At 46.6% G+C, this 16,192-nt stretch overlaps 1 protein-coding gene across 3 annotated transcripts in view; it reads right to left on the bottom strand.

Annotated features, from left to right (window-relative positions):
* Positions 1 to 16,192, bottom strand: part of ZRANB3 (zinc finger RANBP2-type containing 3) — a 929,924-nt gene that overhangs the window by 363,445 nt on the left and 550,287 nt on the right. For all 3 annotated transcript variants that reach the window (XM_078681806.1, XM_078681805.1, XM_078681807.1), the window contains one exon: positions 5,037 to 5,156. In XM_078681806.1, coding sequence (XP_078537932.1) covers positions 5,037 to 5,156 — 120 coding nt within the window. The remainder of the gene's footprint in view (positions 1 to 5,036; positions 5,157 to 16,192) is intronic.

Below are 16,192 nucleotides of genomic sequence, written 5' to 3'. Positions count from 1 at the left end.
TACATACTATCCTTTCTGCTGTATACTTAGGCGTTAGCTTTTAATTTGCAAGTGTAAGATCTAATAATCTACACTAGACTTGTTATGTTTGTGCAAAAAGTAAAGTAGAAATAGTTGCAAAGTATAAACTTCAGGGAGCCAGGAGACAGGTTTGCAATCTAAATACTGGTCAATGCCTCTTGATTTAAGGGTATTTAGTGATCAAGAACTTAAAAGAAGTAGTTGTTGATAAGACAGAACTGCCACACTGCTTTTTGCTGATGCATACATCACTCTCCAGAGGGTAAACAACGTTTACCACGAAACTTTTTCCCCGCAGGGAATCACAACACAATCGTTACAACGACCACGTTTTAATTCCGCATACCATTACTCCGCAAGTCGTCGTGGGGGGAGGTGTTGGATTTAAAATCCAACACCTTCCCTACAGTCCGCACCGACTGAAGCTGGAATAGTAAATTATACTATACCAACATCTATCTCCCCCCCCTCCGCAAGTCGTTACTTGATATGCGGAATCACAACGCAGTCGTTGTAACGACCGCATTGTAGTTTCCTGCGGGGGGGGGGGGGGGGGGAGGGGGGGTTGGGAAGACTGCGGGATAATGACACACATTCCTCGAGAGCAATGCATGAGATTCCAGATGCGGTCAGAAGCCCCATTTTTAACACACACTGTGACAAAGTCTATAGATTTTGCTTTAAAGCATGCAAACTGCATTTCAGAATTCATGTACTACCATATTAAAGCTAGACATACTGTATTTGCCAATCCCTGTTTTGATTTAAGCAGTTGGACTGTAAACCCTTATGTAAGCATATGTGTCTACAACAGGGGTACTCATAGTACGGCCTGCGGGCCGGTGGCGGCCCGGCAAGCCTTCCCTGGCGGCCCCCGGACCTTGCACACATCATTCCAGTGTTTTAATTTTTTTTTTTTAAAGAGTGTCTGCAAACTAACAGCAGCGCGACTCCAAGACTCTGCTGCTCTGTGGCGACCGGCCGGGGGATTCCTGCCATAGTTGGAGTGGAGCTGCAGGGGCGCTAAGAGGTGAACAACACAGCCTCATTAACATGCTAATGGTCTTTTAAAGACCTGTTAATGTGCTCAGTGCGGCTATGTGTGTGTGGTCCAAAGCGGTCTCTGCCCGGGCTGACACAGAGGCAGGGTGAGATGACAAAGGGAGAGGGAAATAAAAGGAGACTAAGTGAGGAAGGGAAAGGGAAAACGGGTGAGGGAGTAAGAGAGGGAAGGAGGAAAAGGGAGGGTGGAAGCAGGGCTCAAGTCGAGGTACCACGCGGGTGGAAGGCGTCCCCCCACTTATTTTACCGGGAGCTCGATAACTGGAGCAAATGGAGCAGCACATTCACTATTTGGCCTCTCTGGGGTGAGATTGGAGCTCATTCAGAACGCTGCTCACGCGCTGGCTTCTCTGATGCAATCGCATCTAAGGGGTGAGCGAGAGGAGTCAATGAATCTGATGGTGCAAGCCACCTTTCGTGACATCACTTCCTGTTGTGACGTCAGCGTCCCCCCACTTCTTTTTTTAGGACTTGTGCCCTGGGTGGAAGGGAAAGGGAGGGTAAGGGAGGGAAATGGAGACAGAGCGAGGGAGGGAAAGGGAGACAGAGCGAGGGAGGGAAAGGGAGACAGAGCGAGGGAGGGAAAGGGAGACAGAGCGAGGGAAAGGGAGACAGAGCGAGGGAGGGAAAGGGAGACAGAGCGAGGGAGGGAAAGGGAGACAGAGTGAGGGAGTGAGGGAGGGAAAGGGAGACGGAGTGAGGGAGGGAAAGGGAGTGGCAGTAAGGGAGTAAGGGACGGAAAGGGAGACAGAGCGAGGGAGGGAAAGGGAGACAGAGTGAGGGAGGGAAAGGGAGACGGAGTGAGGGAGGGAAAGGGAGTGACAGAGTGAGGGAGGGAAAGGGAGTGACAGAGTGAGGGAGGGAAAGGGAGTGACAGAGTGAGGGAGTAAGGGAGGGAAAGGGAGACAGAGCGAGGGAGGGAAAGGGAGACAGAGGGAGGGAAAGGGAGACAGAGTGAGGGAGTGAGGGAGGGAAAGGGAGACAGAGTGAGGGAGTAAGGGGGGGAAAGGGAGGCAGAGCGAGGGACGGAAAGGGAGACATAGCAAGGGAGGGAAAGGGAGATAGAGTGAGGGAGGGAAAGGGAGTGACAGAGGGAGGGAAAGGGAGTGACAGAGGGAGGGAAAGGGAGACAGAGCGAGGGAGGGAAAGGGAGACAGAGCGAGGGAGGGAAAGGGAGACAGAGTGGGGGAGTGAGGGAGGGAAAGGGAGTGACAGTAAGGGAGGGATAGGGAGACAGAGCGAGGGAGGGAAAGGGAGACAGAGCGAGGGAGGGAAAGGGAGACAGAGCGAGGGAGGGAAAGGGAGACAGAGTGAGGGAGGGAAAGGGAGACAGAGTGAGGGAGGGAAAGGGAGACAGAGAGGGAGGGAAAGGGAGACAGAGTGAGCGAGGGAAAGGGAGTGACAGAGTGAGGGAGTAAGGGAGGGAAAGGGAGACAGAGCGAGGGAGGGAAAGGGAGAGGGAGTGAGGGAGGGAAAGGGAGACAGAGTAAGGGAGGGAAAGGGAGACAGAGCGAGGGAGGGAAAGGGAGACAGAGTGAGGGAGTGAGGGAGGGAAAGGGAGTGACAGAGTGAGGGAGTAAGGGAGGGAAAGGGAGACAGAGCGAGTGAGGGATAGGGAGACAGAGCGAGGGAGGGAAATGGAGACAGAGTGAGGGAGTGAGGGAGTGAAATGGGCGCAGGGAAAGGGAGGGAGGGTAATGGAGGGAGGGTAAGGGATGGAGGGAAAAGGAGGGAGAGAAAGGGAGTGACAGAGTGAGGGAGTGAGAGGGAAAGGGAGACAGAGTGAGGGAGTGAGAGAGGGAAAGGGAGGGAGAGAAAGGAAGGGAGTGACAGAGTGAGGGAGAGAGAGAGGGAAAGGGAGGGAGGGAAAGGAAGGGAGGGAAAGGAAGGGAGGGAAAGGAAGGGAGTGACAGAGTGAGGGAGTGAGAGAGGGAAAGGGAGACAGAGTGAGGGAGTGAGAGGGAAAGGGAGACAGAGGGAGGGAGACAGAGGTAGGGGGACAGAGGGAGGGGGACAGAGTAAGGGAGAGTGAGAGAGGGAGGGAGAGGGAGGGAGACAGAGAGAGAAAGAGAGCGAGAGAGAGAGATGTGGGTTTGCCGGGTCTGGTGGCTCAGTGGATGAAGGTGTCCGCTGCAGGGACCAGTGATCAACTTCATGGTCAGTTTTTTTTGTTGCTCTAGCCCCGCCCCCTTCCCCACTGACCCCGCCCCCACTGGTGCGGCCCTCGGACACAAACCACAGTGTAAATTTGGCCCCCGAGAGAAAGTTTGTGAGTACTCATGGTCTACAACATATGTATACGAGTGTGTGACTCGTATACGATCCATAACTAAACATTTTTTTAAATCCTGCTGCAGTCAAGAAACAAAACAAGGATTTATTTTGTTATGCACTGATCGTATGGGATAAGACATTTAATGTGTGATAATTCAGTGAACTTTTAAAATGTAAAATATTCACCCATGCATTGCAACGATGCATCAAATAGATATATAATGAGTTGAGAAATGTACCCTGCTACTATCTCTAACTGGGCAAACACAAGGAGATGATGGAGGACCGCTGAAACTTTTCAGATACTCCCCCCCGCCCCCCAGTCACAGATCTGGGTTGAATCCATCATCGTTCTTTAGCTCACTTCGCCACCCCAGTTCAGACACAGCTTTATGCAAATCAGTCTTAACCCTGTGCCTCATGGGAACAGTTCAGCCCGAACTGTCAAGCCATGTCTTCCCTGGACCGGAAACAAGCATCCTGGGACCGGTTTCGGGCTAACAGCCCTCATCAGACAGGCTAGCTTGAATCCAGTGGCAAAGTGGGCAAAGGGCCCACGTCTGGGTATTCCCTGCCAACTCAGGGCGAACAAAGCAAACACAAGGAGATGATGGACGGAGCGCTGAAACTTTTCAGACACTCACCCCCAGTCACAGATCTGTGTTGAATCCATCATCGTTCTTTAGCTCACTGCGCCACCCCAGTTCAGACACAGCTATATGAAAATCAGTCTTGACCCTGTGCCCCATGGGAACAGTCCAGCCCGAACTGCCAAGCCATGTCTTCACTGGACCAGAAACAAGCATTCTGGGACCGGTTTCGGGCCAACGTGCTCTCCATGCCACTGGAGTCAAGCTATCCTGGCTGAAGAGGGGTGAAACCGGTCCTAGGATGCTTGTTTCCAGTCCAGGAAGGGACCTGGCCTGGCAGTTTGGGATGGACTGTTGCCATTGGGCACAGGGTCAAGACTGATTTGCATTTGGCTGGGTCCAAACTGGAATCGCATGGTGAGCAAAAAAAACGATGTATTTAGGCCCAGATATCTGTACTGGGGTGAATGTATGACATTGTTCTGCATTCTGTCCATCAATTTTTGTTTTTGCATTTGTCACCCCGAGTGGGACGGGTACGCCCAGACGTGGGTCTCGTGCTCTCCATGCCACTGGAGTCAAGCTATCCTGGCTGAAGAGGGGTGAAACCCCGAAACAGGTTCTAGGATGATTGTTTCCAGTCCAGGGAGGACCTAGCCTGATAGTTCAGGATGTACTGTTCCCATTGGGCACAGGGCCACGACTGATTTGCATATGGCTGGGTCCAAACTGGAATGGCATGGTGAGCAAAAAATGATGGATTTAGGCCCAGATCTCTGTACTGGGGTGAATGTATGACATTGTTCTGCATTCTGTCCATCAATTGATGTGTTTTTGCAACTATCTCTAACTGCGCCATTTCAATGTATTCTACTGTGGAGATGGATGACAAAACTACGTGGTAATATTGGTATTTAAAAATAATCAAACTATGTCATTGGAAACCAACAATTTGGCTGATGCCACTGCAGACACTTTTTACCTGTTTCTACAACACAATCATTTATTTACCTACTTTGCCAAGGCTTTACAATCTATTATGGAAATCAGGGTAAGAAATATATGAAAAGAAAAACCACAGATCCTTACCTTACTTTCTATTGCAGCCTCAGTGCAAGCCTGGAGCATGGTCAAATGGTGGCCAAAAACAAGAAATTTTAATTTGTCGTTCTCAAGCATCATTTTAACATAATCTTTTACCGCTCCAGCCTAAAACAAAAAAAAATACAATGTATCAGATAGTCAAGAAATAAGACAAATTAACATTCCAACTAATGGTCATGCGTAGAGTTTGGAGGATGCAGCAATTTTCCTGTCCACCCTATTTCGAGCACGTTTGCTCTATACACCGAATGGGGCGGACACACATCACTTTTTGATGGATGTCTGACATCTGCCATGCTCTAAATAAAGCAGTAAGTTGGTTTCAAATTTGAAAACAAGGAAGGTAAGCTAATCTTAAATGATTATTCTTTGCAGATTATCAACTGTTTGGATGTGAAAGAGACTATCAAGGTGGTGATCCAGGAAGAGGTAAGCTATAAAAGAAGGCTGCAGAGATGTTATAATCCACATTTGTAAAGCGCGAACAATCACCCGTAAGGGTCTCTAGGCGCTGGGGGCTATCGGGAAGATTAAGCAAGCTATTGCCCAGAGTCACATGGTGCTGGGCTAACCTGCCGCCGGTGCCGGGGATCGAACTTTGATCGCCAGTGTCCGGTGTCAGTCGCCCTGGCCGCGGCGCCACACCTCTTCCACAAACCGTCCACACTCAATAGGTTTGGGCTGTCACCATGTCTTGGTTGCTGGATAGAATACGTGGCAAATTCGGTTGCCCAGAAGTTTTGTAGGGATGCGCTTGGAGCTCTGAACCACAACGATTATAATGGTTTCCTGAGCCTTGAGTGGAGAAGAAACCCTATTCCATTTTATCCCTGACGCAGAAACCACGCTCGACCATACAGACTTGTTTGCAGCAAGGTGCCTATAGAAAATCATTAGACCTTTTTCCCAGGTAAACATTAATTTGTCCCTCAGGGAACGATTTCTGGAAAAGGTGCCAGCCTGTAAATGCATCTTGGCTAGGCTTATTTAGACTTAAAGAGCATTAGCAGAGATTCGAGAGACGCTCTTCTCCATCTGTGCACATCAGCTAACTATCCCGTACACAAAAAGGATATGAAACAATAACTAAATCGGGGAGGGAAAAAAGTGGCTGAAGGGGAAAAATACATTGGCAAAGCCAACAGGTCTCGCCTATGCGAGAGGTACTGGCTTTGCCAATGTGTTTTAGCCATGTTGTGCAACAGCATGACTGCTGTTCAGCATAGCTAAATGTTAGTGGTGTAGAGGAAAGTGTCGTAGAGGGGCATGGCGAAGAATGGAGTGGAGTGGCAAAGAGTGTCATGTATTGGAGTGGCATAGTGAGGAGCCACGTAGAGTAGCATACACTTTAGTGGCATAGAGTAGAGTGGACTGGCGTAGATTACATTGTTGTAGAGTGTTGCAGAGTATAGTGGCATAGAGTATAGTGGCATAGGGTGCAGTGGCACGGAGTGCAGTGGCATTGAATTCAGCGGAGTACAGTGCATCGCAAAATGGGGTGAATAAATACAGGGTGAATTGTGGCGCTCACAGTTCACGTGCTAATAAGAAATGCCTCAATATATGTTGCAGTGCTTCAAGGGAAGAAGGAAGCACCCGGCCCCATCGAAATTGGATCTCAACTCCCTATAGAACGAACACATGTTGGCTAGGCAAAAGTAGTTAAGAAAATAAAGACAGCGAAGAAGGGTAATTGTGCATTAATTGTTTGCATGAATTGTGATATGATTTAGCGTGTGCTTGGGGTTAATGTTTATACAGTGCAGAGCAGCAGAATGCAGTGGCGTAGATTAGAGTGGTGCATAGTAGAGTTGAGTGGGTCAGAGTGACGTAGAGTGCAGTGGAGTAAATTGGTGTCGAGAGGACTGGGATACAGTTTAGTGATGCAGTGGGCAGTGGCGCAGAGTAGAGTCGAGAGGCATACTGTGCAGTGGCAAAGAGTGCAGAGTAGAGTGGCATAGAGTGCAATGGCGTAGAATGCTGCAGAGTAGAGTAGGATAGAGTGGTGTAGAGTATAGTGCAGTGGCATAAAATGGAGTGGAATGGCGTAAAGTGGAGTAGTGCAGAGTAGAGAGGCGTAGAGTTTGGTGGTTGAGAGTGCAGTGTTGTAGAGTAGAGAGTCAGAGTGCAGTGATGTAGAGTGGAGAAAAAGTGACAGAGAGCAGTGGTGTAGAATGCAGTTGTGTAGAATGCAGTGGTTAAGAGTAGAGTGGCGTAGAAGGAAGTGGCAATGAGCAGAGTGGTGCAGAGCACAGTGGTGTGGAGCAGATTGTTTAGGTGTAGAGTGAAGTGGCATAGAGTGGAGAGGTGCAGGGTAGAGTGCAGTTGCATAGAGTGTAATGGCGTAGAGTAAAGTGGTCAGAGTAGATTAGAGTGGCTTCAAGTAGACTGGGGTAGAGTGGAGAGGCATAGAGTTGAGTGTTAAAGAGTAAAGTGAAAAAGCGTAGAATGTATTATCAGAGCGTAATAGCGTAGAGTGCAGTGTTGCAAAGTGGCATAGAGTGGAGTTGTGCAGAGCAGATTAGTGTGGTCTAGACTGGGGTGGTGTAGAGTAGAATGGCGAAGAGTGTATTGGCATAGAGTAGAGTGGTACATGGTAGAGAGGAGTAGCCTGGAGTGGTGCAGAGTAGAGTACAGTGGTGTGGAGTGCTGCTGAGTGGAGTGGCATAGAGTGGAGTATTCATGTTGAAGTAGCGTACTGCTATTACAGACAACAATTTTTTTTAAACTGAATTGACCATTACATTTGCACAAACATACAGTTTTACTGATAAAAATATACAGTGCACAGACGAAAATGTGTGGAAATTGCATCACGTAGTGTAATGATTTGTTTTGATCATATTAAAGTATTTGTTTCCAACACACTTCAGAAATAACAACAAATGTGCTTCACTTGTGTTCCTAATTCTGATATATTCAGGAATGCTTACACTGTTCCTTTAAATGTTGCCATATGCTAGAAAAAAAACTCCATCCTACCCCCAGTATCCAGCAAGACTGCCATATAAATCCTCTCACCTTGAAGTCAGAGAAAAAAAATTAAACAAAAGCCCTCGGAAGCCTAAGCAAATGTGTTGAGATAAGAACAAGATGTACAGGACTTTTTACAGAACCTGAGGACTCAGAAGGACACTGTAAATAAGGTTTGGGCAATGGGAGGGAAAAACTGAACCTGGAGGCTAAAACAAATAAAGCCAGCAAATGGAAAGCAATAAAATGTGAGTTACAAACCACAAAGCTAATGGCAAGCAACTGGCAGAATGCATTCCCATGTCAACTTTCTAAAAATCCTTAACCTGTCATTAGCAAACAATACAGCTGCGCTGTCTGGTAGGTAGCGACCTAAAGAGACTACAGGTCTACTGAATGAAACAAATACACTAGGCATAGGGAAATAGGAGGATACATATGAGATACCACTAAACTACGTAATTTAACTTAATTCAAAGCATCATATCCTGTTACTTTCCATCCTAATCAGGAGTAGCAATAAAAATTACAAACAACGACCCAATGCCCGCCCCAAATCTTCGCTTAGCTGGGAAAGCATGTATGTTTTAGTATCTGCTTTCTTAGCAGAACTTAGCACCTCTTTGGTACTACCAGAAAGAACCACATACATAGGATGTTGAGCTCAGTGCAGTAAAAAGCAAAACCTAGATGTGATGAACTGTGGATGAGCTTGGATCTGGCAGAGAGAAGATAACACTAAGAAATAGGTCGGGACAACATTTTAATTCTGTCAGGACCGGAGGCAAGGATTAGGCTTCAACTTTCTCCAGCAGCCATCCAACGTTAAATATCAACATTAAAACTACATTTCCCATGTGTTGTTGGGAAAATAAGCAAAACAGTTCATCCAATGAAAACAGCGAATGTCCCTTCAAAATTCCGCGGAGACTCCCTATCCTTTCTTCGCCACTTCAGCAGCCTCAATTAAGTTAATTCTGTGTTTGGCATTCACGGTTATGCTATGTTGCGCATCTTTTCCTTAACGTGTGCCTTTTTAGGTCTCGCGACCTATCAATGCGCGCAAGCGCATTGAGGGAGCGAGAATTCAAGTGCTCAAAATACTCGTGAAACCACAGGTTTTTCCATGCGGTTTTCTTCGAGTTCACGTGGCCACAGGCATGCGCTTTTGGGCCATAAACTTTCCCCCTCCCCAGCCAGCTTTGCCAGCAGCATTTGCCTCATCAAAGGCTTCCGCTGCCCCGCCCCCCGCCCTCACTTATTCACGGCCGCGACTTCAAAGGGTGCCCCCTGTTTCACGGCCATCTGTTCCCCAGCACCTCCCCTCTCTCTCCCCTAATTATTCACTGCTGGCCGGCCCACACATCTAGTTTTCCACGGCTTTCATTTTCCGCTTGATTGGTTGGTTTGCTAATGCTTGTTTTATAAGGTTTGGGCATGGAATAGTTGTGTGCACTCTCCTTGTAACCTCATTTGGTGAGTGCAAATGTAAACCTAATTATTTTATGTACGTCTTTAAAAATGACAGAGAATGCCCATCTGATTAGATTCCATTGAAGATGCAAGATTTTATGGTGTAAGCTTTAACGGCCTTCATTTTTCAGCCGGCAGACTGACTGTGCGGCTTCAGAACCTGCTGCTGATACCTGTTTGGGTGTAGCGCATATTACTACTTCAAACCCCTATAAGGCCTACTTAGACATTCTCCGACCCGAGGTCAATAATTCCGTACCATGCCGGTACACCCTAGGTGGCCCTCTCTCTTGTGTCTGAGGCTGGGATTGGAGGTTCCGCGACCCGGACCCAGTAATGTACTGTGCCTGTGCTCTTCATAGGAAGCGCTCTACCCCGGCGCCTCTTTATCACACACTCCTTAATGTACAATCTTTATTAAATGGCCCAGAGGGCACCGATACGGAGAACACTAACTAGTGCCTCTTACAGAAAACAACAATTTCTAGTGTTGACGGTATCAGATTAACATTACTCCTCACTGTGCCAAAACAGCGCTGCGAGCACTGTACTTGCCCTTTCTGGGAGCTGTGTCATGGGGTTTCAGGGTAGTGTGAAGAGTGATACTGTACGATGTGTTTTAAAAACCAGTCCAGGCTTTTGGGATTTTTGGAGCCACTTGTAATGAACACTGAAAGTTGCGATGTGTATGTTTTTCTTCCTACCTTTTCTAACCTGCTGCGTGCGTGGAAGGATTCTTATCCCAGGGTGCTTTGAGGGACTCATTTGAGCTGGAAGTTGAACGTGGCGCCCCGTGTTTTAGTCTTTCTCAGACATATCAGCATGCACATGTACACACTAGTGTGCCTTCTGTAAGGCAGGGCAATTGCGGCTGTCAGTGAAGCAGGGCCTAGACTTGCCGCGCTGGTAAAAAAAACATAAACACGCTCGGGAGAACTTTGGAGCCACAAATAAGAATAAGAAAACAAGCATTGGCATAGCCAATAGGTCTCGCCTTTGGGACCATACAAGTGTTTAGCCTTGCAAAAGTTGATGTTGCACCAAAGATATTGTGCTGCATAACTAAATACTTATAAGGTCCCAAAAGCGAGACCTATTGGCTTTGCCAATGCTTGTTGTTTGTAGCCCGGCAACGTTCTCACTCCTGCGCAGCTGCTTTCCTTCAGACAGTCACAAAAACTTTATTCGGCCAATCGTGGCCATATAAGTACAGATGATTAAAACATTTAATAAATAAAGCAGCGTTACGATGTTCAAGACACATCAGGGGACACAGTACAGTTAGTTTTAAGGAAAAATCTACATAGGGTACATGCCAATGATAAGGTACATACAACATATATAAAGAGGCCCAATGGGTCTCAGACTAATGATTAAAAAGTTTAAAAAGTGACAATAACAGGATCAGATCCTAACATACAAATATGAAAAGGGTGGAGTAGTTATGTTGAGCCATATTTGTTTCTAAACGCCAGTGAAAGGCAAACAAAATTTCCCACTGCCAGGCAAATTATCTCAATCTTCAGCTGTAGCAATCAATCAAAAGTCTCCTTATAGGAGTTTGTATTAAAGGAGCAAAAAATAGGTCACAGAAATCGCTTCCTAGTATGAGCATACAGTGTGCAAAATACAATAAAGTGCAATGTGCTTTGAAGGACAGTGTTATTGCACGGACATCTCGGAAGTGGTTCTCCCCAGACTATATTCCTAGAAAAAAAGCTACTATCAGGTGCAATAGACTTATTTGTAGTCTTGTTAAATAAAACCTGAGGTTCCTATTTGGAGGGTTACGACTCACACCACTACATCAAGTTGATTGGATTGTAAGTGCGGCTTACAAGCAGATTATCAAAGGCTCTGCCGTGCCTGAACCAAAATGTCTGCTTTACCCAGGAGATAGCCTTGGGGTCAATACTTGCTGGATTTCAGCGTAATACTGCAGGACCAGCTCTAGGAATTCCTTTTTATATATCAAATCCAGGGTATATTGAGAGTATTGTCCGGAGTATTGTCCAGAGAAAAACAATCCACCAAACCTCAGCCATGAGAATAGTGGTGCCAGCTGTATCTTGTCACCTACAGGTGTTAAGCTCCGCTCTGATAGGCACATAAAAGCAGGGCATGATTGGGGAATGACCAATAGCTTATGAATAAACTTATTTTCTCTCTGTTTAATTGGCCTGTGCACCTTATAGTCCTTGATCCTTGCACCATAAGTCACCAGAGACACACATGTATCCGATAAATCTTTATCAGTTCTTTGATCAGTTTGAGGCCCAGCCTTTGCGCAAATGAGAACACCGCCTCCACAGCTTTTTGAGTATGAGCGGCCCTGGATTGATATGGGCTCTGCCAGGTTAGGTTTTGATCAAAAGAATGCCCCAAATAATTAATACACTTCACTCTATGGATATCTGTCCCCACACCCCCAAAAAGAAAGTTCTCGTTTTCCCATTTCTAGGGCCTAAGCATATTATAAAAGATGTTTGTTTTAAGATCGAGGCCCCCCATAAAATTATAACATCCATCTAAAAGAAGCTGGAGATCATTAGCGGTCCTTGCCATTCATACTGCGCCGTCTGCATACAGCAGCACAGGCAGGGCTCTTGTCTTAATACTAAGGCGATCCTTCCCTATCCTAGTCAGGTGGGATTCTAAGTCATTGATAGAGATGAGGAACAGGAGAGAGGCCAAAACACACCTTTGTCTCACCCCTAGTGTGACCCAATAGTTTCTTTAAGTTCCCCTTCTTTACCAAATCTATCCCTGATGTTGGTGTCCAAGCGCAATCTTTGAAGGAGCCCAATTAAACCTGGTTCAATCCCCATCCTGGTCATATAGTCTAACAACTTTCTCCTACTAACCAAGTCAAGGGCAGAGGAGAGTTCCACGAACGCAGGGTGGATGGAACCTCTGCCTACCTTGACCTATTTCTCTATTGTCAGTTGCAGATTAAGAGTCCTCCACAGTGCCGACCCCTGGACGGAATCCGTACTGAGCATTGGACAGAATCTGATTCTCTTCCAGCCAGGCTTCAAGTTTCACAGCAAGAACCCTTCTCAACATTTTTAGGGCGCTATCTAGGAGGGATAGGGGACGATAACAGGCCGTGGAGTTCTGATCCCCTTCTGAAATATTGGGACCCCCATAGCTTTGGAACATGATGGGATTAGCTCTTCTTTAATTGATGCACATGTTAGTTAAAATGAGAGGCCAGACTGTATTAATTTTCTTTAAAAAGGTTCAAGTGGTCCCCATCAGGCCCAGGAGCTTCCCAACCGGGCTTCGCCTGATGGCGGCGATTACAACAATAGTATCTATCATGTCACTCAAAGCCTCGTATGTTCCTATATTGTGACTACCCTCTTGGCATGGGGGACTATTAGCCTTTCCATTTCTAGCATTAAAAATATTACCAAAATACTCCACCCATGCTTCTGCCGGTATTACTGAATTTGGAGTCGGCTTATCATAGCCGGTAAAGAACGGTTAGTTTATCACCTTCCAGAAGGAGGGACTGTCCCTCAGCCTATATGCCTTGAGCCTTGTCCAACTCTTCCCAGGCAGCCCCCCCATAGCGCAGATTTTCCAGCCTCCAAGATAACTTCATATGCTGGCCGTGGTCGGGGGATCTCGGCCGACTGCACTTCTCACCAACCCTCTCTCCAAGGGCAGTGGCAGGATCCGTCCAAGTTCAGCATTTTCTACCTGACCAGGACCTACCCCCAGCAGAGGGGGCGAGAAGAAGAGACAATGGCACCCACAATACCCCCAAGGTGAGTGTACAAGATTCTGAGGGGATATAAATTGGGGACAGGTTCGTACTCGCTTGGGTCCTTAAAAAGATCAGAGGTTTTCAAATAGAGCTCTACAGCTCTCCAAGTCAACCTCTCCATCCAAAACCCCTATTTTTTTCTCCCACCCAGTCAAAATTAATAGACCTCGAGATTGGTCAGCTCTTAGCAAAGGGCACAATCATCCCAACAACCCTACATCACCACGGTTTGCTCAGCAATCTTTCTAGTAGTAACGAGGAATGGGGGGCCAACACTCCATCATCAACCTGAGGGAATTCAACAAGTGGCTGATTTATTGCCACCATTAGATGGAGGTATCTGTTGCAGACGAACAACTGGATGGTCTGACTGGATCTCAAGGACGCCTATATTACGGTTTCCATCTTTCTCCCCCACAGGCGGGTCCTGCAATTTCAATGGAGGTCATAGATATTCAAGATCACCTCCCTTCCTTTCAGACTATCCTCTGCTCCATGATGTTTAACCATGGTGATCAAACCTGTAGTCAAACACCTGAGAACTCGAGGCATCAGACAAATAGTTTAACTTGACAATGTTCTCATCCTCAATCAATGTCCGATCGCCCGTCACTTACAGATGATTATCGACCTGTTGGGAGTCTCTCGAATTTGTGGTCAACAAGAAGTAATCCTTGCTTCCCCATTTTTTAGGTTTGTGGTGGACTCGGTCAAGGGCACTCTGAGTCTTCTCTCTTGCAAGCTTACCAAGCTAAAGCATGAGCGCAGAAAGACTCTGGCCAGACCTATGATTTCCCATCGATCTTTCATCTGCAGCAGGGTCTCATTTATTCCCAATCCAATCCTGGAAGAGGCAGAGGAGGATTTAAAATGGCGGGTCTCCCATATGGAGTCATGGAATGGCCGGGCCATTTTTGATTCCCAACCTAACCATGTAATAGAGTAGGATGCCAGTGGCTCGGTTTGGGGGGCTTACAGCGGGGCATTCTCCACAGGAGGAAAATGGTCATCCACAGAACACGCCCTTCATATCAACTGCCTAGAATTATTGGCAAGATCTTTTGGGATGAAATGTTGGGACAAGGCCCAATGTTGTGTCCTTCTCAAGATGGACAACATAGCGGCAGTCTGGTATGTCAACCACCTAGGCGCAATGAGATCAAAGACTGTTTGGATCTAATTTTTTGCGACTAATGCCTGGCCAACCAGATATCAGTCGTGGCAGAACACCTTCTGGGGAAGTCCAATCAGGTGGCAGATTGGCAAACCCGGCACTAACAGGATATCAGTCCCTGGCAAATTATCCAAGGCTGCTTCAGGACTTCCAATCCCGATGGAGCCCCATCACCATCGATCTTTTTGCCTCTTGACTGGATCATCAAGTGGAGATGTATTGTAGTTTGCCGGATCCCAACGAAGTACAGACGGATGTGTTTCGATAGGATTAGAGACGGGCTATGCCTTTCCCGCGATGATCATGAGGTTGTCCACTCAGGTGAGGCGACAATGTGTGGACGTAGTGGTGATTACCCCGAATTGGAGATCTCATGTCTGGTTTCGAGTTCTGATGGAACGCACTCTCTCTGTTTCATGTCATGGCAGAATATAGGGAACGTTAGAAAGTCCCAGGAATTTCTTAGGAGGCTGCCCCATTGCTCACCAGAGCCTGGGCAGATAGCACAAATAAGAGATACCTCTTTGCCAGGTCGCATTGGCTGGATTGGTGTCATTAACGACAACTGGATTGCTTGGGGTAAGACATTGTCTGCATTCTGAATTTCCTAGTTGCCTTAGCCTCAGAAGGTTTGGCTTATAGATCCATTAACACCTTTAGATATGCTTTTTTGGCTGCCCATGTGTCGATAGATGGGCACGCGACTGGGGAACATTTTCTGGTCTGTAAACTTCTCAGAGGCATTAGATTGTTCATCCTACCGGAACCCAGTTACTCAAAAATGTGGGACGTTAATAAGGTTCTTTGTTTGTTTAAATCGTGGCCATCGAATAAATACCTCTCTAGGAAGCAGATGTCGCGAAACTAGCTACTCTTTTGTGTTTGATGTCCTGCCGTAGACTTTTCGATTTGAGAGCCCTGGAAGTAACAGATAGATTATTCACTCTGAAAGGAGTAACTTTCCATATTGCCAGACAAACAAAATGTAATTAAAGAGTTGTATCATTTCCAGATGTTCCAAAGTAATGTTTGGTTATAGCATTACATTCTTATGAGTCTAGGACGTTAGATCTATGTTCTCAGGGTAAAAGACAATTAGTTAATATTCTCTGTAAACCTCACAATGCAGTTACTTACCCTACCATCGCTAGACGAGTCTGATGGGCGATAGAGGAGGCATGAATTGAAATCTCCAAGTTTGGAGTTCATTCCGTGAGGTGGGCCATGGCCTCCAAAGCTTTTCTTTGGGGGCTCGACTGGGGGACATACTCAAGCGGATTGGTGCTCAGATTCTACTTTCAAAAACATTTACTTCAAGCAGGTTACAAATCTGGCATCTTTGGTGGTGAAGAAGCTTTAAACTAGACTAATCCTCACCTAAGGTCCTGACGCAGAATACAAAATTTCCTAGCTACCGTAACAGAAGGTTTCTATTCTATTGAAGACTCAGAGGCAAGGATTAGCCCACCCTTTTTGCCGATTTGGTTACTACACCCATCCGATATAAAACGCAAGTATAATGTTGAAGTCGTCCGGTTAATAAATCCATTTTACAGCCTGAAGACCGCTTCATGATTTCTGGTCATTGGTGTTTGCTTGCCTACTCTGTTTTCTAACATAGTTTCATGACTTTTGTGTTGATTCAGATGTGGTAAAAAAAACTTACATGACTAATTTGTCTTCTCAAGGATAGATATGAATAAACAGGAGTGACCCACTGGGAAATTGGCTGTGTTCACAGGAGTA

This window comes from Lissotriton helveticus, chromosome 3_1, assembly GCF_964261635.1.
Source record: "Lissotriton helveticus chromosome 3_1, aLisHel1.1, whole genome shotgun sequence".
Classification (NCBI taxonomy): domain Eukaryota; kingdom Metazoa; phylum Chordata; class Amphibia; order Caudata; family Salamandridae; genus Lissotriton; species Lissotriton helveticus.
This window is presented reverse-complemented; position numbering and strand designations above follow the sequence as displayed.